At 34.3% G+C, this 23,483-nt stretch overlaps 1 protein-coding gene across 3 annotated transcripts in view; it reads right to left on the reverse strand.

The window, feature by feature from the left end:
- LOC118193977 (membrane metallo-endopeptidase-like 1) overlaps nucleotides 1–23,483 on the reverse strand; it is a 100,031-nt gene that overhangs the window by 65,269 nt on the left and 11,279 nt on the right. For 2 of the 3 annotated variants that reach the window (XR_015039968.1, XM_085812327.1), the window contains exons 4-10: nucleotides 21,913–22,074; nucleotides 19,599–19,682; nucleotides 17,878–18,134; nucleotides 13,409–13,588; nucleotides 11,603–11,689; nucleotides 9,055–9,176; nucleotides 2,854–3,049 (exon numbers count right to left, since the gene is read on the reverse strand). Coding sequence is in view for 2 of the 3 variants with exons in the window: in XM_085812327.1 (XP_085668453.1) it covers nucleotides 2,854–3,049; nucleotides 9,055–9,176; nucleotides 11,603–11,689; nucleotides 13,409–13,588; nucleotides 17,878–18,134; nucleotides 19,599–19,682; nucleotides 21,913–22,074 (1,088 nt within the window). In the remaining variant the exon portion in view is untranslated. The remainder of the gene's footprint in view (nucleotides 1–2,853; nucleotides 3,050–9,054; nucleotides 9,177–11,602; nucleotides 11,690–13,408; nucleotides 13,589–17,877; nucleotides 18,135–19,598; nucleotides 19,683–21,912; nucleotides 22,075–23,483) is intronic. The other variant, XM_035365154.2, reaches the window with a different exon arrangement.

Here is a 23,483-nt window from a genome sequence, read left to right on the forward strand (position 1 = left end):
TCGTGTAGTTGGACTCAAAGAAGCCGGTTGGTTTTATCGGCAAATAGATCGACATTTGAGCAGCATCCATGCCACTATTAGACGATGTTGGCAGGAATGGGTGAACCATGGCCGCACACAGCCTCAAGAAGGAAGCGGTAGGCCTAGAGAAACGACAGAACGTGAAGACCAAGCAATCGTCAGAGCGGCACTCACAGCCCCAGATGCATCGTTATCATCGATTGTACGTGCAACTAGTGCTTCAGTGACCGCAAGGACCATTCGTAGACGGCTCACAGAAAGGGGGCTGAGGTCACGGCGCCCTTTGCTCCGACTACCATTGACCTCTGTCAATGGTAATTGTCTCTGACAACGTCAAGCCCGTTTGCAGTGGTGTCGGGCTCATTCGCACTGGAATGTCACTGACTTGAGTAGAATAGTCTTCAGTGATGAGTCCCGCTTTGAATTGAGCCACGATGACCGGCGACGGCGAATCTGGAGACGTGCCGGACAGCGATGAACGTGATTGCCTTTCGGCAGACAGGCCGACAACTGGAGTGATGGTCTGGGGTGCCATTTTTTTCATAGGGACCCCTTTGGTTGTCATCCGTCGCAGCCTTACAACACAGCGGTAAGTCGACGAAGTTCTAAGGCCCGTTGTGTTGCCCTTCACGTCACGCCACCCTGGGCTTACATTTCAACAACATAATGCCCTCCACACTGCACATGTTGCTACTGCTTGCCTTAGTGCTTGCCGAACATTACCTTGGCCAGCATGGTCGGCGGATATCTCTCCTATTGAGCACGTTTATGGGCAGGGCCCTCCAACCAGCTCGGGATAATGACGATCTAAACCGCCAGTTGGACAGAATTTGGCACGATATCCCTCATGAGGACATCCGCAACCTCTATCAATCGATGCCAAGCTGAATAACAGCTTGCATAAGGGCCAGAGGTGGACAAACGCGTTACTGACTTTTTCACTTTGTAAAGCTCTATCACTTCAATAAATCATTAAATTTTTCGCAAACTGTAATAATTTGTTTTTCTGTACATGTACATCACTTCTACCGGTTTTGCTCCCATTCGTATAACTCGTTCTTGGTGCTCTTTTTTTTTTTTTTTGTCTTTTTTTTTGTCTAAGAGTGTATTTGGTTTACGTCTCAAGGACAGACCTGGCGAATATGGCACGAAGCGTAAAGTTACCAAACAGTTCCGATAATCGGGTTTTTGGACGAAAATCTAACTAAACCCAGTGAGTTTCTGCCCCCATTATCGGTATAAAAGACAAAAACTCATTGTTTCAATGCAAATAAGCCTTCTTCTATTCCCAGAGTTTTCTAGCTCTTGCTGATTTTAACTTTAGAGCAAGATGTGAACGGATTAGCATTCACCTGACACCCACAGCTTTTCGAGCCATCCGAAATTGTACTGGGGTTCATATGAAGTTACATTTGACAGAATTAAACTCTATTAAGTCTCATAAAAACATAAAGCAAACAGCGGTAAGTGTAAGAATGCTAGAACTTCCAAACCATGTTCGTGTTTGCAATCCTTTTCTCGGTGTAATCACAACTTTCATCTGATTTTCGTTGTTTTGTAAAAACCCTAACTTCATCCGGTGATTATTCGAACAATGTCTAAATAATTATATTATTTTTCGGAAATCTGACAGCCGTTTCTTCGTGATTTGGTAACTACAAAATTGTAAGTTTGTAAAACGTCACCATTGATTAATAAAAACGAAAATCGAGAAATAATTCATTTTATGAATAAAAGAAATTAGATATGATCAACATAAATGAAAAATATAGAAATAGTTCAGTTTATATATAGGAAAAATCGGTACTTTTCCGTTTCGTCGGCGCAAATCTCGCCAAGCAGACTTTATTGGCGACAACATACAGTATACACATAAAAAATATTTAAAAAAATGTTAGTTCTAAGAATTTTTTATTTTGAAGGCATAAACATTTTAATATCGCTTAAAATTTTATAAAAAGCCAATAAATGAAGACAATAAATTTGTAAAAAGACATTAATTTAAGAATTTACTATGCTTTCATGGTTCAACATCCTGATTCGCCAGTTCATATCACGTGACCCAAGTGATCTCATCTCATGTAAACTACTCTACAAAAATCTAATGCTCTTAGTAATTATCCACATTAATTTCAAGTTAAATCTTAATTTGGAACACAAGTTTATATGCAAGAAATATTTCAATTCGTACGAATAGCTTACTCAGAAATTATGTAAAACTGCAGTGCTTTACTTCGCTAATGCATTCTCATTAGAATTGATGAATTTAACCCTTGACTTCACCTTTTCTATATTTTCGGCTTCGGGTTAGCGCTGTGATTGCATCCTAATTGACTTAATTATCGAAAATAGCCTTAGACATAAAACTGTACTATCTGATAAAAATCCTATGTAATTATATGCCAGTATTGAAAGAAACAATCAATCTGATAAGAAAAAGCTGCGACTTGTTTCGAAAATGAGGCGTAAAAGGTTACCAGCGAGAATATTCCGTTTGGCATCGGTTGTACCATTATTGGCGACTTTATCGCTTGCGCTGGCATAACGGAAAAGTACCGAAAAATCATATATGGAAAGTTCATGTAGAGAAAAGGAAAATCGAGAGGCACATAATCGAGAAACGTAGTTCGTGATATATAGGGAATAGCCTTCGTACGGTATGAAATTAAAATTTTTACTTTGCTTCGGATGTTTGGACTCTCTTTAATGGAAAATTGTCCATTATTAGTTAACAACAGGTATTGACTTTTCAAACAAAGTAAATAACGAAGACATAAGAAAAGCTTCAAATGATTTTGATGTATTCTTTGGAGTAGGCACTTTTGCACTCACGTCATCTTTGGTTTCCTTTTTGAAGTAATGTTCCATGAAATAAGAACTCATGTTAAATTGCTCTTCGGACACAAGGGAATAGAGACATCGTTTCCAAAGAGGATATATATAACTCCTTCGTGACCTATGTTTCGGAATCTTCCAGTTCTCTGACAATTCTTGAACTATCTTCCACATCATGTAATTGGCTACCACCCTGAAAATAAAGGTAATAGTTACTGAATTAATGAATAGACTATACCCTTATTAGGTGGTGTTACGAAATGTACAGGCACGGTAGGTTATCTTCCCCGCAAAGCAGTTTTAGGGTTGCCATAAAATGGCAAAGGAAGGCAAGGTTGCCACATTCGGCGAAAAATAGCATCTTTTGGCGACAAAATATGCGATAAGCCATAGACGAAGAAACTTCCGTCCAGGATGAAACATCTCACGGGATGAAAGGAGAATAACGAAAACATGAAGAAATAAAAGATGGTTTCGCCCAGAATGTTCTCGAACACAAGCCAAAAGCTATATAAACCCTTCTGGTACGCGGAGAGTTAGTGTCGAGGAGTTAGTAAGTCCGTGCGGAGTCAATCGAGTTGACAATCGGTGAGTGAGTGCTGAGTTGGTCGTCGAGTGCACCGAAAGAGTCTCTTAATGTATCGCGAGTTAGTGCATCGTCGAGTTTATTCTTGGAGTGTGTTAAGCTCCGGGAACAACTGGACCGAGGAGTCGGGAGCTGTACTCTAGTTGGAATATAAATATGATGTGGTATGTGATAATGGAATGTGTGATCTATAAAGGAATATAATATATAATTAAAGTAACTTACCCCCAAAGGATGACAATTCCAATAATGTAAATTAAGTAATATGTATTATATCTTGACATCATTAAATTTTGAATCAATACCAGCATAAATTAAGTAAATATCGCCATACAGAAGATTAGCAACCGTGATCGTACTGCGGCCGAAAGAAACAGTCCTACCATTTTGAATCCTAACTTTTCGTACGAGAAATGCTTAATATTCCAATCAAACTAGATCTCAGTTCATCATCGTTCAGCAAAGTTTCATGATAAAAAAAAAAGTCAAATTTTATAACGGAGGAAGTTGAGTTGACTGATTATTCCAATATATTTTTGAAAAAACACAAGGCAAATATTCATACCATCAGTAAATGGAACACGTGCATATGAAGTCCTTTCGAGGATTTTTAAATTGTAGAACATCGTTAATTTACGGCAGAAGTCAGCATCTAGATAATTTTAGTTGAATCTTCAGTGCCAATTTCTTTACTAGGAGGAATACTTTGCTCTATATACAATATGGAGATGGCAGTCAAAAAAAAAAAAAAAAAAAAAAAAAAAAAAAAAAGAGCGAAAAAGAACAAAATGGCACACACGCATCATCCGGGGTGAGGACAGCCAGAAGACCTTCCTACACCTTCGGAGCCCAGCAGCAGAAGGAAGAGAAACCGGTTGTAGCCGTCAATTTCGCTCTGTGATTGAGCGGTCGCAGTGCACAGACTTGATGTTGAATAAATGTGGAGGCTTGTCTGCACACTAGTCTATCGTCGAGTGCATCGCGAGTTGTAACGTGATTAGTCTCGAGATTATGTGGAGTTCCGAGAACGACCGAGAAGAGTCGGGAGTTGTACTCTGGTGCTTTACAATGAAGCTGTCTCCACCGTTATAGCCTGATCGCTTGAAGGCTGAGCTGCTGATTGTTTCAACGAGTATATAGTAGTTCTTCGACGACTATAAACGTGATTTTTTTAGCTCTCTTGAGTTATACTGGCCAATAAAGGATGTTTCGATACTTCATCAAGTGTCGTCATTATTCACTCCTAATCCGCACGAAGCCCGTACGTACGTAACGTAATAAAGGGAAAAAAAACGTAACAGTAGGTTTTTCTGAACGGTGTGCTGACGCAGACCAGATATAAAACATTGTAGTCAAAGAAATGAAACCTTTTACCATTTTGAAAGGGAATAAACACAAATTTCAGAAAATGTATGTAGCCGCGAATGATATTATTAAGGTTCAAAGAAATATCGCACTTCGATGCGTTTCTTGGTTAAAAATGTGATACGAATTTAATACTGCTACTTTAGCCATTGCGTCCATGCTAATCTAAAAATTCGTTTTTGTGTACAGAAATACAGATTTCTTTATGTAAAATTCTGTTGTACCTAAACAACTGGTGGAATAACATTTCATACTTGGCTTGTAACCTCAAAAGACCTAAAACCGTAAATGTAAACAAAAAATAGAACGAACACTTGCGTTCATAAATACAGTTTCAAATAATAATGTAAACATATAATGCAGTACAAAAGAATTTGCAAGATCTGTTTAAACATTTCACGAAAAATGAAGTTACTGCATACCCTTTTACTAAATACGTAGTAAAAGTACACTTCGCACCTAGGTATTTTGTATTCTATTACACTGAGCATATTAGTTATTACGATTATGAATTATTTTATTGATCATATTTGATTTCGTAAGAAGATTTCGAAGAAATCATTAAGAATGCAGAATGCATACAATAATACAGAGGCTGTTTGCAGATCATTTCAGATGATTTTCGTTTTATTTAAAGAACTTTTTTACCAAACATTTTTGGGTTTTTAATATTCTATTTGATAACTCTTATTCTTCACTACCTTTCTACAGTGTAATTTATAAGATAACAAAGCCTCCTATATTATCGGGAGAGTACATTAAACCATTCATCTTGAATAAGTTTACGAAGTCTAAGAAGGGTTTAGGTCGACATTTGGATGATCCATTTTTTAAAGCGAAAAAGCACAAAAATCGTTAGGCGATACATCAGGAGATTTAATAGGGATATGAGTGAAGGGTTATTACCCGTTTTTTGTTCCATTTTGTACAGGTGGATTTTCACGTGTAATCTCCCACAAGCTTGCTTTGTCTTGATGCAGTTCTACTGACTGTTGGTAAAGAGAAATATTTCATATTTGAAAACTGGGTATAAAACATGTTCCTGATAGCACGTGTAGTCAATCCTAACATTTTTCTCCACTTTTTACTTCCTTGTACGAAGTAAAAAAGAGGTATTGTAATCGCGAAAATTTTCAGGCAGCATATTTCAACAAAATATCCATTTTGACCGCTATCGAATGCAATTTGACGATGTTTTTGCATAACATCTGTACGTAAGGACAAAATGAAAGACTCTATTCCTCCAAAAAAATTATAAAACTGTTTTTAAATGAATTCGGAAGGGAATTTTTTGAGGTGTCTGTACGTATGTACATACGTATGTATCTCGCATGACTCAAAAACGAGTAGCCTCAGAACGTTCAAATTTTGCATATAGGACTGCTATAACGTGTAGATATGCACCATGTATTTTAGTTGCAATCGGCCGCACTAGAAGTATATAAATATATGTATATATATATCCACTCTATTACCCGGCTCAATGATCTCACTTTCTTTACGCTTATATGTTTGTAAATTGTGCATTTTTTGCTTTAAAAATGATTGAATTATGTTGTTCTTATCTTCCGGTTAAGATTTTCTTATGACATCTGCAAGGAATATTTGTAGAATTATCAACAATTTAAAAGCTGTTTAATTGCTGTTAAGCCTAATTTTTAAATAACACGGCAGATATGTTTGTTTACATTTGAAACAGAAGAATAGTAGATTTGTAGCCAATATAGGGAGACTAAGCTTCGCAACAACAAAGATAACGCTTTCAATTATTATTGTGAATTAAATCATGCTTAAACCTTTCTGGATTTTTTTTCGAGGAAATAAGTGTTTAAGATTTACTTCGTAATTTTTAATATAGATATTTTGAGTTCTTATGTCTTTTTGCCTTGTCGCGAAGTGAGATCTGAATTAACTGAATGAGAAATACTGAATCGTCTGTGAAAAACTGTTTCTTTTTTTTTTTTTTTTTTTTTTTTTTTTTTTTTTTGTTTGCTTAATTTCTTTTATACATCATTCTAGCTTTATTATAATATTTGAATAGAACATGTGGCAACGATTAGGTAATTCTTCAAATTATATAAATTTTGTGCATTCTGAGTTATAATATAAACGAAAAATAACGCTGGTAAGTGAATCTAGCGGTAGAGTGTCGCTATGGTAAACAAATATAGTGAATTTTAAAGAGTGCATTTATTCTATTGTGGTTTATGCGCTATCGACGAAGTAGATGTAATTAAATCCAATAAGTTTAAATGAAATGCAAGAAAAGATGTCTATAATTGAATATTCAGTACAAGGAAGTCATGTGGTGTACACATCAGAATTTTTATTTTAAATTTGCCGTTATATGAGAAACAAGCAACAATCATAAATTTCCTTTGAAACATTTAAGTTTAAACGTTTTAAGATTTTTTCTCCTCTTTGATGAAATTAAATGCATTTTTTATTGCAGTCATTTAAATGCACCTAAGATACATTTATTGTGATATCAATTTGCCATTTTTATCATAAGAATGTTTCTCATAAAGAAAATATGCCCATTATTTTTTTTTCTCCTTTTTTAATTTTCGATTAATTCCTCTGTTTATACTTGATTGTTTTTGTCCTTTGATTTGCCTGAGGTTCTGTAGGGGTTTCCTTATTTTGCATAACAAATTTATTTTCAGTTGATACCTTTATCTGAACTTCTCAACTTCCCCTCACATTCTCTTACCAGGATGTAAATTTAAAATGAAGTGGGATGCATGTTTAAACGGGTGAATCTATGCGTTTATTTCAGAGCATGTTTATGCTAGACAGCTCACGTTACGTTGTTGTTTCGCTGTTACGCTAGTAAGCCTCTTGGCCATATCGGAAATGTCATCCCGCCCCATGTTAGGTTTTTGTGAGTCCACATGTTAGGCGTAACTTACGGCTACCCAGAATTAGTTATTTTAGATTTTGACTTGAATTATATTCTACGTTTTTAGTTTCCCCCCAAGTTTGACGGTGCCTAACGAACGAAGACAGTGCCTTTCTGTTAACTATTTTGAATTAATAAAGGGCTATTTTCACCCTTCCTCTGTCTGGTAGTTATTCATGCCTGTGCGAGAATTCGCCAGGTTAATTTGTAGGATCTAATCTATTTATGTGTAAAAACAGAGTACAACCCTATAGTTCTTTCTCTATTAAAGATCTGAACCATTGCAACATTTGAAACAGTCCGTTTTTTTCCTTGGATATGTTTTTGGAACAAATTTTCCATTTGAAACCACACTGTGGCATTTTGTTCCTTTCTTGTTGACAATATTACCTATCGTAGCTTTAGATATCGGAAACCCATGACTTTCACATTGTTTTTTAATAATTAAATAATACGATATTTTCTGCGTAAAGAGCACAAACAAGATCCTTCTATCCATTGCATCTTTTAAAGCTCCATTTTGCATGGAAACAAAATTGTCAACTAGCAGACGATAATTTATATTTTAAAAATGAAGAAGAAGTAAAAAGTATTAGAGAAGTAAATTTTTTATTTATGAATATAATTGTTTTGTTCAGAGAGGTTGGACAGAAGGTATCTGCCGCTCAGCTAATAAATCACCTCTCTGGTATATGTAACTATAATAACGGCATAGACATTATAGTTCATTTTAAGGTGACTGTTATTTACTTCATGTTCCAGTCTTAAATTTAACTTGTTTCATTTGATTACCATATGGTTTCCAGATAATAACCATCTTCTAAACAATAAAAATTAGGATATGGAGCACATTTTAAAACAACGATCAGAAAATTTTCCAGTCAAAAACCTTGTTATTGACATTATAAAGCGCTTTTATTTATTATTATTTGGAAATGTCACGATACATGACACGTGCTTCCCTTCTTTTGTAAAACTTTCAGAATGAAACTAACCATGTATCTTCAGGTTAAAGATAGTCGTAGGCTTTATTTATCACAATTTACATAGTTTTTAACAGAACTGGATCAAATAACGTCTGTCTTATAGAATTAAATTTAAATTAAGATATTAGTTTTAATATTGGTCCCAATAAAATTACAAAATTTGTCTCCTTGCCTTCGAGAATGAAAATGAAAAATTAATATAAATTTGACTATCATCCAGCTTTAGATTGCAGTGATTTACTTTTAACTTTTAGCTTCACTCTCTCTTTTTAATTAAGTAGTTTACTTCTTTCATTATATATAAATAATATTTTAGCAACTAGTTACGAAAGCGGAAACTCATATGCAATTAGTCTTACCTCGTGTTTGTCTTTGTGATCAGTTCGGCAAAATTGATAATGAAATTTTTATCCATAACAACTAACGTTTCATTTTTAATTTGGCCATTCAGCAGTCCGTTGAAATACTTAATCCAGTTAATCTGCAATAAAGTAAAACTGAAAATTTTCATATATATACCAAAATGCACAGGTTGTTAACATATTTTTAGAATGATTTCGATAAAGAACGAAAGAAAAAGCAAATGTTTCGGAATACAAATTTCTGAAAAACAGCTTATTATTTGAAATAAGAATTATCCTCTGATACTTTTAAATTCATTCTTGCTTCCAAATGACAGATGTAAACAAGCTGTGAATTGAAGAATTGTTTTTTGTGCTTTTCAAAGCGAAATATTCCTATTCAATAAGTCAGAAATGTTGCGAAATGCATGGTGTTTAAATCTAAGTGCAAACAAAGCAGGATTACTAATTGGAAAGGAAAAAACCGTCGATAAATACTTTCACACGGAAAGAAGACTCCAAAAAATCTTTTGTGACAAAGAGAAAATCTTCTGAAGCAGAAATCAATTGGAATTTCTTTTAACTACATCTGTAGCAACAATAAATGAAACAATAAACCAAGATTTATAACCTAAAAAAGCTGAAAACATAATTTTCAGAAGCTTTTGCTTAAGCATGCGGCTCTATGCAGAACAATTTGTATAACCCCTTTGGAGACTACACTACTCGCCATTGCAACACCATGAAGGAAAGCAAATGCAAAAATGGTATTTATTGTGCTTAGCCTCTGTGGCATGAAGAAAAAATTATCAACTTTTTAAGAAGCCTGGGAGTTTACAGAGGTCCAAAATTAGTAGAAACAGCTGCCAACGCAGGCAGCTAAAACGGCCCTTACCCTGTGCGTGCTGGAAACATGCCCATTTCCTAACTAATCATCCGTGACGTGTTCGTACGGTTTTGCAGGGCTGACTTTCCAATATCTGCTGTTCTCTCTGGCATTAGTCATGGGAGGACGTTGAGATCATGCATGCCGTTCAATATGACCCTCAGCAATCCATTGATTCCATATTCGCATGACAGTGGTTGGATGTCGACCAGTGCCACCGGCGATATCACGGAACGATAATCTATACCTTCGATAAGCAACGATCCTACCTGTATCGAATTTCGAAACTTGATGGTAAGCATTTCCTCTTCTTATTTGAGGCATAACACGATATTCTGTGCAAACTCCAGCTTTGCAAAGGAATTTCCGAATGCAAAATCCACTACATAACTTTTCTTTTATGCAATGCTTCAGATGTCGTTTCTCGGCCAGCAGTGTACTTAGTTCGAGATAAATGGAAATACGTTATAGCCCTTGATGACGCATGGATTTACCTAGGTAACTGCAATAAAGAAAGGTTTATTTTATATTGAAAACGAAGGGAAAAAATGCACAAAACTGGTTCCATCAAAGCTAAGAACGTTTCAGTCAGAGCTTTATTATTGTCTCAGGATTCTTTTGCGATGGGAAACGACATTATGGATAGTGAGAAAAAATGTTAAAAGCAACTCAACGTGCTATCAACAGAAAGTTCTACGTCCAGTATTTGTGGAAGAAATTCCATTTTTTTATATCAATAACTTTCAAAGTGTGAAACGTCATGGATATAAAGCAACAAGTAGTACTTCGAAATTAAAAACTGCATTCCTAGAAAACATGAAGTCATATAGGTATTCCACGGATCTTTTTCAACATAGTCTTGCGAAGTCACCTGATATTTCTCGTGTGGTCTCTTGAAATGAGCTCTTTCTACGCTCAAATCTACCGCGATTGACTAATTCTGGAAAATAGTGAAAGTGACTGGAGATTAATAGCCCTGGAAATTTTTGCGGAAGACTTTCTATCATGAAAATCACGCGATGCAGAATTTTAGTTCAGAAAATCTCTGCCATATTGAACATTTAAAAACTGCTCTTTTCGCGTCTTTTTTCCTAACAGCTAACCATTTTGCCAATCAAGCACTCGTTGAGAATATAGACTGATAGGTCATTTAGTTGCCTCATTACTCAAAACGATGAAATCAGCTTGAACACCTAGCAAGCACCAGACTACCTCAAAACACTGGGGTACAACACAGAAATCCAACTAACTGAAACACAAGAGAAAGAGAAGTTCCATTCTAATTTTCATGAAGAACAGCAGGCGGTCGGAACAGAGAATCCAAAATCTGTTTATTTACTGCTAGCCTCTCAAGAGGACGTTGAACTAGGCAATATTTCAAATGCTTCCTTGTAGCAAAGACACTAACCGCCCAATGGTATAATAGCTGAATATAATAGCTGATAATGAAACACAAATATGAACACAAAGGCAAAAGAATCGTTAAGCCACTTTTACTGGACAATCAAACAAACCACTGTAAAAAACAATTTAAAACAGGCGCAAAATATATAAATTCCCATTTGTAAACATAAATTTATATTTTGAAACAGATATTTACTCTGCTTAGTTTTAGTAGTTGCCTAAGAATATGGTTAATTATTTTGTTTTAATGAATGTGTTCTTAGAAGAATAATTTACCTGAGGTACCTCATCCATGAGCTCCTGAACTGTATAATTCTTACTTGCATTGCTAATGTCTTGTGTCTCTTGCTGTGGAGAAGAGAGCTATAGAAAGGATAATCATAATTTTTAAAAATGTTTAAGATATTACTTGGAAAACTATATTGTATGCGTAAAATAATACAAAAGACATATGAAAGAAGCGTTCTGTTTATTATTTACTTTTTCTTCCAATTTGGAACAAAAACTTGTTATTTAATGTAAATACCGACTATAAGAAATATCTATATTTAAATTTCTCAGTGATCTGCAAATTTACATATAACGGTAATTATTAAGTGTAAATTTCAGTGTGTTAAGTGTAAGAACATTTTAGTCTGTTCAGGGAGTGTTAAGTGTTGCGCCCCCATCCCAAAATTCGCACGTTTAGACATTCCATCATGTTCCTAGCAACCCTATGAAGCTTTACTTACAGTCTCAAAGACTGAACAACTGATCCACTTGAAACTCTTGCAAGGCATTTGTGCTATTTATATGCACAATTTGTTATTCATATCTCCTCAAAAAGTGATTTGTATATTGATCATATTTTGCCACATCTTAATATTATTACTGACTTTTCGATGTATGGTCCTTCCGGCAAAACACTGCTTTAACGTCTTCATGGTGGAATATTGTGCATGACGTTTCGTACCAGCTCACCAGCTTACTATGACCAAGAAAGACATTTATTCATCTGTAACAATGCAATGAAGTGTTAGACAAAATCTTGATAGGCATTAGCATCCCTATTAATAAAACAGGGATCGATTATTCGTAAACTTAACATAAAACATAAGCCACTAGATTTTTCAGGGTACATAAATGATTCGATAAACAAATGCACAGGTTCAGAGATTTATGATGCAGATATTTCGCTAAGACGCCAACATAGGTCGTCTGTGAAAAATAACTAATTTAAAATGGTAACGACCGTTTTCTCCTTCAGAAGAATTCTTTCCATCCTTACAGGTTTATAAACTTCTCAACCATATCGAAAAATTACAGAAAACAAAGAACGCACTCAAGGCCAAATATGCACAGTATTGTATACTTTTTAACTCTCAGGTCCACTTTTAAATTAAACGTACTATTTATGCCTTAAACCTTCTTCCTTTTGTACTGGATGTTAGAAAAAAGGTAAATGCACCTTTTGTTTCCCTAAGAAATATCAGGCATGATATTTATCGCGCTATCTCAGACATAACGATTATTCGCTGCATATTTGTTAAGGTTATAGTACAAAGGTTTGAGTATTGGACTAAATATAACCTTATAATATGAGTTGTTCACTGTGTTCAGACTTCCTCATTCTCTTTTACAGAATACGTTTGACTGATAGCAGCAGAAAAATAAAATGCTGTCATGTAACAAAATGCATAAATAAACTGTAACAAATCCGCAATGTTTTGTATCCTCTCGCGAAAAAGTGAAGCAGGCCTTTCAATCTGATACTCATATTTTTTAAACTTCTATAGAAATTGAGACAAAACAAAGTGAAGAAAGAAAGATTTTAAAGAGATATCTGCGATTCGTCGAGTTCTCTTAATTCTACTGTTGCAAGATTAAGTTACTGTTACGTATTTAAATCAAAAGAGAAATTTTCATATGAGCTTTAAAATTTACATCAAATTAATTAAAATTCCCATAAAAAATAAGTTCTTACTGTATTTAAAAACGTGAGTGGTTGTTTTAAATTTCGTATTAGCTTAACATGATTCTGAGGAGAGAATATTAATATAGACTAGCAAAACAAACAAGCAATAAAACAAGTTAAGAACTTACTTCGGCAAATGTGGTTTCAAAACTGACAACTTCTCGAAAATCGTCCACTGTAGTATTGATTTTGCCATTCAACTGCTGAGCTACTTCCATCATGGATTCGAGCAAACTATCGATCGATGAATCATTTTGCTTATACGGTAAATACGTATGATTCGATATTCCTGACAACACTGGGTCCAACTTGAAAATAAAATAAATTATGTTATTTGTTTCGCTTGGTTTGGCTAATTTGTGCGACGATTATTTGCTTTTAAGATTTGAGCTTTTGTTAAAGAAGTACTAATAAAAAGTGGCTCGTATTCATATATCACATAATGCAAAATATGAAAATTATATGCAGCCATTTCGTTCATTAGAAACCAAACCAGACAAATTACCGGCATTCTGCGATTTTATCTACACCAACATTGATCATCTCCATGTGATTTGGCTAAAAATATAAATTTAAGTCTGATAGTGTTCATTGGAAATAAGTGACTAACGTTACTCATCATCAAACATTTCAAGATTTATATCATCAATACATCACATATTATAAAACCAAGAAGAAAAATATATTTTTATCCTTAAATGTTTCGTATGCTTATTTTTTAAACAATTGTAAATATATTTTGCCATTTGTTCCAAAATATTTCAAAGCTAGCAATTTTCTCCACCATTGATTGCCTAAATGCCCTCAACATATACCGAACAACTGTGCCCTTTCCGGATGACTCACGATTTGGTTAAGAAACTTACTGATTTGGAGAAAACCTATATCTTAGCTTCGTGTAAGTCACGCAGACAGAAGCTGTTGTTCGATGATTATGACCGAAATTTCCTAAATTTCCTTGATTTGGAGAAAACCTATATCTTAGTTTCGTGTAAGTCACGCATACAGAAGCTGTTGTTCGATGATTATGACCGAAATTAACTAAATTTCCTTGATTTGGAGAAAACCTATATCTTAGTTTCGTGTAAGTCACACATACAGATGCTGTTGTTCGATGATTATGACCGAAATTTCCTAAATTTCCTTGATTTGGAGAAAACCTATATCTTAGTTTCGTGTAAGTCACGCAGACAGAAGCTGTTGTTCGATGATTATGACCGAAATTTCCTAAATTTCCTTGATTTGGAGAAAACCTATATCTTAGTTTCGTGTAAGTCACGCATACAGAAGCTGTTGTTCGATGATTATGACCGAAATTAACTAAATTTCCTTGATTTGGAGAAAACCTATATCTTAGTTTCGTGTAAGTCACGCATACAGATGCTGTTGTTCGATGATTATGACCGAAATTTCCTAAATTTCCTTGATTTGGAGAAAACCTATATCTTAGTTTCGTGTAAGTCACGCAGACAGAAGCTGTTGTTCGATGATTATGACCGAAATTTCCTAAATTTCCTTGATTTGGAGAAAACCTATATCTTAGTTTCGTGTAAGTCACGCATACAGAAGCTGTTGTTCGATGATTATGACCGAAATTTCCTAAATTTCCTTGATTTGGACAAAACCTATATCTTAGTTTCGTGTAAGTCACGCATACAGAAGCAGTTGTTCGATGATTATGACCGAAATTTCCTTTTCTACAGCTTATCTCGTGGTATTGTGACTGCAGTATTCTATAAAGGTTACTATCCCATTTTTCCTCAGTATGTTCACCCATGCCTTAAGAGTTCTGATGCCGATTTCAGAGACAACAATGCAGTTCATAGGTCAGGTATGTCAACGAGTAATTAGAGCTGTAAATTATTAATTTATGTCACTAATCATTCCGTATTCGTATGGAATAATTAATGACATAAATTCCATATAGTATCTACGGGATGTGCTTCGGAGAAGTATGTGTATTCTACCCAGCCCTCTTCGGAACCTTTAAGAAAACCTACTTAGAGAATTGTCACACATCCCCAAACCGCCATAGATAATTATATATATATATTTGGCATGTGGTTCGAGCAGAACGTTCTTATGACTTCAAAAAATCAATTGTTTTGTTGCCTAAACCTATGTGGTTGTTTATATCTAATATTTATTTATCTACTTATTATTAAATTTTTACATTTCCTTATGCTAACGTCTTTTATTTAACCCTATGATTTTTGAAAGTTCAAAAAATACTTTTATTTTTAGCTATCATTTCCACTTTATTATATAACTTTGGTAAATTATTAACATATAAATGATAATAATTATATTAATATATAAATTTAAGAGTGTATATGATAAAATATATCAGCATCGAAATTGAAACTCAAACTGCAATCGAAAAATTTTCTTTAAGCTCTTAAAATGTAGCTCAAACTCATAATGCTTAAATCTCTAATTAACAGATATGCACCCAAAGCAGCCACACCCGTCGGTTTGATTGGTTCTTCAAAGTGCACCTTCCTCCGAACGAATTAGAAAACCAATAATATCAAACTAAGAACTACATTAAAATTATTAAAATTACACTTGTCCGTCTTCAATAGGTTCTTAATTTTATAATAGTGGAGAATTTATCTTCAGAAATTTGCGACTAACCGTTTTTATACTAATAATAAGTAGTACATACACGTTAATATTTAAAGCAAGTACGAATATAATACTTTTGCTGGTCTACTGCGGGAAACGCAATTTCAAAGCGTCAGATTTGAGTCCATAGGCACTTGACGTTGAATCTTACTTGAAGGCATATTCCGTAGAAATTGAAGCTTGAAAAGGTAAATAGTAGATATATATGTCCATCCGTTTACATACTAATAATTTTAGCTCATAAAGTGGTTGGACTTCTCAAATTTCGTAGCTGCTCCTGCTTCTTCTTGGGGATTTTCACCTTATAGTTAGTTCTCAAGTCATCAACTCTTGAATCAATAGTACATTAAGCTTTATAAGGCCTATTTATTTAACCGGTGAGGATAAAGATATGAGTATTGGATCATAAATTTCTTAGCACTTAATGAATTCCTTCTTTGTACATATCTACGATACACATGAAAAGCTTTTATTTGATTCACCGAAACTGTGATTCGATTGAAATGCGTGAACTGCAGGCAGAAATGGCTAGATTCTTAAATTGTAAGCAACATAACCAGAAGCAAAACAAGCATGTAGTGTCAGGTTTATGGAGAATGAAACTTTAAAGAACAGTAGGATCAAGTCCTTAAACTTTTATTCTTTCTACCTATGCAGACCTCAGCTAGTTTCTGTGTATCATTATGGTCTTTCTGAGTTAACAAAATGAATTATTTCTAGTGTGGAATCAATGTCTTAGATAAAATATTAGTTTCATCAAGCTTCACTGTTTACACTGGGGTCTCTATTTTACATTTATCTGTAAAACAAAGGGTTGCTGAAGAAGAAACTGTCCCATAAATATTAAGCTGAATTCATCTGTAGACGCATATTAAACTCAATGTTCCCTATTTTGGCAATAGTTTTCTTTTTTGAGACTTAGTCTACTTTAATATGACCTTTTCAACCTGAAGTCAGTAAGTTTTGCTTGCCTACCATAAATGTCTGTGCCTCGCAGACGATGTTTTGCTGTGAATATTCAATGCTGTCGAAGTTTAGAATCCATTACTTCTTTACATCTCCTATGATTTTACAGCTGAGGCAGAAGGTGCACCAATGAGACAGGCACCGACAATGTGATCTTTTCGAAGATCATTCAGGACCCTCATTCCCTTTCTTTGCTAAGATTTAGAAGCCATATATGAAATTTTATTTTAGGAAATTTTGAGAAAAAATGTAAAATGATCAAATAATAAACTTCTCCACTCATACTTTTCTTAAAAAAATTTAATAACGTTCGCACTTGCAATGACAATTTTTTTAACTCATAATGTAGTAGGAACAACGGATTAATAACACACAATCACCTTGCTATAATTTTAAGTAAGTATTTGTGTTTAATAGATTAGATACGTTTAATGTTAAAATCATTAAACGCATTTATACTTGAACGTGTTTATTTCATTGCATTTCTTTGCGTTCATTTCATTTGAATAAAAGTTAATATACCAAAAAATTAATTAAAAACCCTCTGAGCAGCCAGGGTTTCTGCTAAGAAAGCAAATTTCCCAAAACCACTACGAGAACAAAATATTTTTTTGATTTTAATGTAAAAAACTCTCCTAGTATTTCATACCTGGATTTGTTTTCTTTCGATATATTGCCTTAATTTCTTTGACATATTTTAATATGCACGTATATATACGTTCTTACAGATATCACAAAACATATTCTAGGCCGTATATATACGGCCTTGCCGCTTAGAAGGTTAAATGCCAACCACAATTTACGTGTATTAAATTCTTCTATATAATACCTAAATAATTAAAAATTTTATGATACGTGTAGTGCTTTACAGTGATTCCTTTTCTTAGCATTTTGTTGAGTAATGGATATTACGAGCAGTTGCTAAGACCCGAAAGTTACATACTTTTTCGGTTATCAAAAAAAGCAGTTACAAAATACAGTTCATGTGTTGACGAGTACATACCTTTATCACATGCACAATGTTATTACTGGCATCATTCTTAGCATGCAATTGAATAAAGATATCGTGATTCAAGCCCATCTTGCGGAGCTCAACAAGAGTCTGAAGCCAGTCGAATGAAGACGAATTCCACTTTTCTCCCTCAAATACTGGCGACCCACCAAAAGTCTTCAGAATGTCAGAGCCGGTTTGCCAATTTTCCTGATGAGCCTTTTCCGAAGAATTAATCTTCTTCGCTTGTTTTATCCATGTCGGGCCTCCTATGGGGGAGAAAAAAAATCCCGTTGTCAAGTTTTTTTAGCATTTGCTTTCTGAAATGCATTTTAAATACATTTTAGCCTTCTCTGTTTAAAATGATTTGGAATGCAGACGAAGAAGTGTCTTGAAACAGTGATGTCCAATACGTGACACTGTATTTAAAAAAGAATTAGATGATATTTAGCGAATCTGGACTTACGTTAGAAATATTAATGTTTTGCCGCCCAGCCGAGATCGTGGATTAGTGACTCGGATTGATCGTGGATTAGTGACTCGTACCAAAGGGCCCGGTTTCGAATTTCGAAGCAGACTTGGATGTTTGTATGCATATCGTATCTGTGCAGTAAGAATATAATCAAAATGTCCTGAGAGATTGGTAATAGAGAAAGAGGGGTAAGAAGCCCCTGGATCATCCCCTCGGGGTGCTCTTCTTCAAAGGTGAGGACGGAAATAGAGCAAAGGCATACTACCCCCTGTATAACGCCCAAGGCTCTCACCAACGACAAGCGCAATCTTGTCTTCTTGCCAAGATGAAATTCGTGGGCTGGTTCTGATATCAGACAAGTGAGATTAGTCACAACAACAATACTAGTGTTAATGTTTGATGCAACTTCATTAGATTTAGTTGACAGTTAACATTCTAAAACGTTACGTGACCTGAAATATAGGAACAGGAATTCGTTCAATTGCTCTCTATTTGAAAAATAACTCATTAATTTAGAATAGCTCATTGTTTAAAGTCTGTGGTACCATAATGTAGATGACGTGGAGAGGTATTGTTTTGGGAAACGGAATTCCATTATAATTCTTTTTGTGGGAAACAGATTTTGGTCTTTTCTTCGTTCGAGCCGCACATGAATAAATTATAATATTTTTTGACATAGCTGAGGCTGAAGAAACCGGAAATTATGAGTGGCGTCGATAACTCTTCAATAGAATATCTTATTCAAATGATCTCGAAGCTTCGAAAATTACTTCCTGTAAGCTATCTGAGTACGCAAGTAGCAAAATTTTGAGATTTAAATTTTTCTTTAAGTAAAGGTTTATGTAAAAAGCGATAACATTTATTTCAACATTAAACTAAAAAATCTCTGAATCGAATTTTGAAAATTGCATCTATGTGAGAACTTTTATCATTAACATATGTTCCATCTTTCGTAGCTCTGTATCTATTCGTTTCTATCCAACAAACTCATACAGAGATTCTATCTTCTCTAATTACAGAGATGAAACCCATAGATTTGTAGTACATCTATTGAAAGATCTATTTTGATGCATCGGAAGTTTTAATTATACATTTTAATCAGGTTCTAATTTTTCACATCTGACGGGTCATTACATGTTTCATTAGGGATAACTGAAAAGTCCGTACTTATTGAAACGCTACGTGATAAAGCTATTTTGAACATTTCTATTATGTTTTAGGTATAACGAAAGAAAGATGCATAATTTGGAATAAGTCTTACCTTTTTCCTTACACTTTTCATAGGATGATTTTAAATCGGAAATATACTTAGATTCATTTTCTGTCATTGTATTTTCTAGAAGATCTAGAAATAAAAACAAAAGTACTTATTCATCAGAAATTGTATTCGTAACCAGTATTTCATTATACCAGATCTAGAAATAAAAGCAAAAGTACTTATTCATCAGAAATTGTATTCGTAACCAGTATTTCATTATACCAGATCTATAAATATAAACAAAAGTACTTATGGATCAGAAATTGTATTCGTAAACAGTATTTCATTATACCAGATCTAGAAATAAAAAAAAGTACTTATGGATCAGAAATTGTATTCGTAACCAGTATTTCATTATACCAGATCTAGAAATAAAAACAAAAGTGCTTATTCATCATAAATTGTATTCGGAACCAGTATTTCATTATACGGAAGTAAAAAGGATCAGTTCCCGTTTATCCATATATTTATCTATGAAGTTAATCAACTGTTAACAAAAATGCCAAACAATTCAGGTAAATAAATAAAAGTTAAACTATTTTGTCACAACATATGAAAAACAATTCAATAACGTTTGTAAGATGGGCGACTGTTTTTTAATTCAAATATTTGTGCAACGAGTAGTTTGCTAACTTATGCATAAATCATGTCATCGGTTTACATACTGCCCGATAGTACAAGTTAGCTGTTGCCTAATATTTAAGTAAACCATTTAAAAGGGGTTAATCATTTAAGCAATTAAATACTCCTATCGTATTATATACGATAGGAGTATTTAATTGCTTAAATGATAGAACTAGACTTTTCCATGTTGCTTGAATTTTAATTAAAATTTGAATATGTAGCTTCTGTAAACTCAATAAAAATTTTAACTAGTATCGGCATTGAGATTTCTCATAATGTAAAATGTGATCAGTCGTGTCCTAAAAACCTAAATTAAATTATCTAGTTATGCATTGGTAATATTCTAAAGTTTTTAGGTTTTAGTTTAAGATTTCTGAGCGGAAGACGTGAAAATTGTGCAATCTGATATCCGGACTTTCACTCCAGACCCACCGATTGTTAGCTTGACTTACTTTCCAGTTACAGCAGAAGGCCCGCAGTAAAGAGAAAGTAAAACCTTACTTTCATACTAACTTAAAAAGACTGGGAATAATTATCGTCTACCGCCTTTATAGTTCCTTTGCCATTTATAGAGTTAAGAAATTTTTAAGACAAGGAGATATCATGCTGCGCCCTCGCGAAGACTCGAGCTCCTCCGGACCTTCCGACTGCTAACCGGACTTTCTTTCTTTCTTTCTAGTTACAAAACAAAGTCGCGCTGTAAGGAGAAAAAAAAATACCTTAAACTATCACCCACTTAAAAGACCACTATAGAGGCAGGCATCCAATTCCTAAATACTGGTAGTGACAAATTAATGGCCGCAGTTGCATTTCGGGCTCCCTTTTATAACTTTTATAATTTTTCTAGTAAGGAAAATGTTAAAAATGTGCAATGCCACCGCCGGGGCTCGATCTCTGGACGTGCCTTTCAATTCTATCATAAATTCGTATGATGTGGAGAGAGTAAAATACCTCTCAAAATTCTTTGGAGTAAGTTTCGGCTGTTTGTCCACGTTCCCGCCTTGCCAGTACAGTGGTTAGTGATGCTGACTTGGTATTCATATGTCGAGGTTCAGATCGGGAAAAAGGCATGGCTGTTTGTAAATGTATAGTATCTGTGTGGAGTTTGCGACAAGTTACCAGCAGTGACACACGTCTTTCAATACATTTTTATTAACCTCAGGGATGACTGATTTGGGTTTATTGTTTTGCAACAAAGCACACCAAGCTTATGTGCCTTATGGAAAGGATACCTTCTACGAAGAAGACCTGGCTAAAGAGTTCTGGTTCATATTTAGGTTACGCGTGATGAAACGTGTCGAACGCCCATGCAGAAAGCCCTTTTGCAAAGACTTGAAATCGGTTTGAATTATCAGTTTTTCGTGCTCTTAAAACGGTTCAGTCAAATGTGGACTTAAGCACTGAGCGTGTCTAAGTGGAATAAGAAGAAATGTTCTGAAAATTCTTTGGTTCTGAAGATATGCAATCCCTATTATACCCATACATATATATATACCATTACTGATATTTTATTTTCCTGTTTAAAAGATGGCTATCATCAAGCGTGTATTATTTCTAAAGTAAAACTTATTTTATCTTAACAAAGAAATTGCTCTAAATTTTTAATTAATTCTAATGATCAGTCTCATGGTGATGGAGTACATCTACTATCAGATTACTTACTATCAGTCCGAATCTTAAAATAGCAACTAACCTCGGAGTTTAACGTCGATATCCTTTTCAATTTCATCAGAGATACAGGTTTTATGCTTCATATCAGAAACTTCATGTCTGTTCAGCCAACCACCACAGGCAAACTGGTAGAAGTCTTCACAAGGTTCTACGCTTTGATTCAAACTGGACAGGATTTCGACAGCTAAAATGCAAGTAAAGCTCATCAGATACATTTTGGTAATTTCACTGCATACATTTATTAACACAATATTTTCGACTCTTGAAAAAATAGAAAATTTTCATTCCACCCTGATAATAATATAGGACGAAATCTCTATCGGTGTTGGAAATTTCCAAACTAGTAAACTTTTAAGATGATTGTTTCAGAGAAATTTATGCAAATAAATTTCCTGAAATTTGAATTTGAGCATTTAATATCAAGCTTACAAGTTTGTATTACAAATGAAACACTTTCTTGTAATTGTAAGCATACCTGCTTAAAGTTTTTCAGTCCTTCAGTTGCAGTTAATTTGTAATCTTTCTCTCAGAAATATATATGTGGTATTTCCGTGAAGCTCACTCTTTACTGCGGTTAGTTTTATTAAAATCATTTTTAATGATTAATCATTAAAGTTATTCCGGCATACTTTGTCTGAACACCTAGTTTTCGGAATTTTAATAAAATGCTAGCAAATAAAATTGGGGCAAAATGCTGTAATTCGTTTAGAAATACTCTTCCCGAGTTTTTCGAAATTAACACATTGTAAATCATTAAACAAATGCTTTTTCTAGGAAATGCATTTCCAAATTTTGCTCATGTCAAGGTATTTCTTTTCTCAAAAACATCATACGGCTCATGCTTAAATCCAAAACTGTGAATCTGAAACATGCGAGCTAGTGTTATTTAATACTTTCATTTGTATCGTTAATGTTCATTAGTGTTGCAAGTGGTTCCACTTATCAACGCTATGTCTAGCAATATACTGTTTGCCGAATGTAATTAATTGGATCTGAACAAGTGACGTGCTGGTTATGAATTTGGATGAAAAGTCACTAATTCCATACGGAATCCACACACAAAAATATGGATCTTATAACAATTTTCTGGTTACAACGATTGATTGGTGATCTGCAACCTAATTCCTTTCCTCTATCAGCCAGTTACTCTCAAACGTTACTTCTATTGTGTGAAAGAGACATCGCTGTTGTCATAACTGTTTATGGAAACAAGAGGTAAAAGGAAATAAAAGGTTAGCTTTATTATTTCACTAGCGGAAGTACTAGATGCCAGTTACGTTAGATTGAGAGTAATGCATCTGGCAATAGAGAGGACGATACCGCTGTAATCCTTCTTTAATAACGATGCAAAAAATACTATTCATAGTCCTAAAGTTTTCAGTCTGATGCAATATGGAACCCACATAATAAATTTCGATAGAAAGATAAAATAATTCTTTTCTCTCATTATATCAGCAACAATATCAAGCAGTTTTTAATGGTTTTCGTCTTTCTTTTCAAATGGTCGCAAAGGCTCAAGTTAAATCCAATATTTCCCCTATATTCAATTTTAGTCGATTAAATGTGGCAAAAAAATTATGATAATCGTTCGGA

Source organism: Stegodyphus dumicola, chromosome 3, assembly GCF_044657685.1.
Source record: "Stegodyphus dumicola isolate Sdum_Otavi_A_Nest chromosome 3, ASM4465768v1".
Lineage (NCBI taxonomy): Eukaryota > Metazoa > Arthropoda > Arachnida > Araneae > Eresidae > Stegodyphus > Stegodyphus dumicola.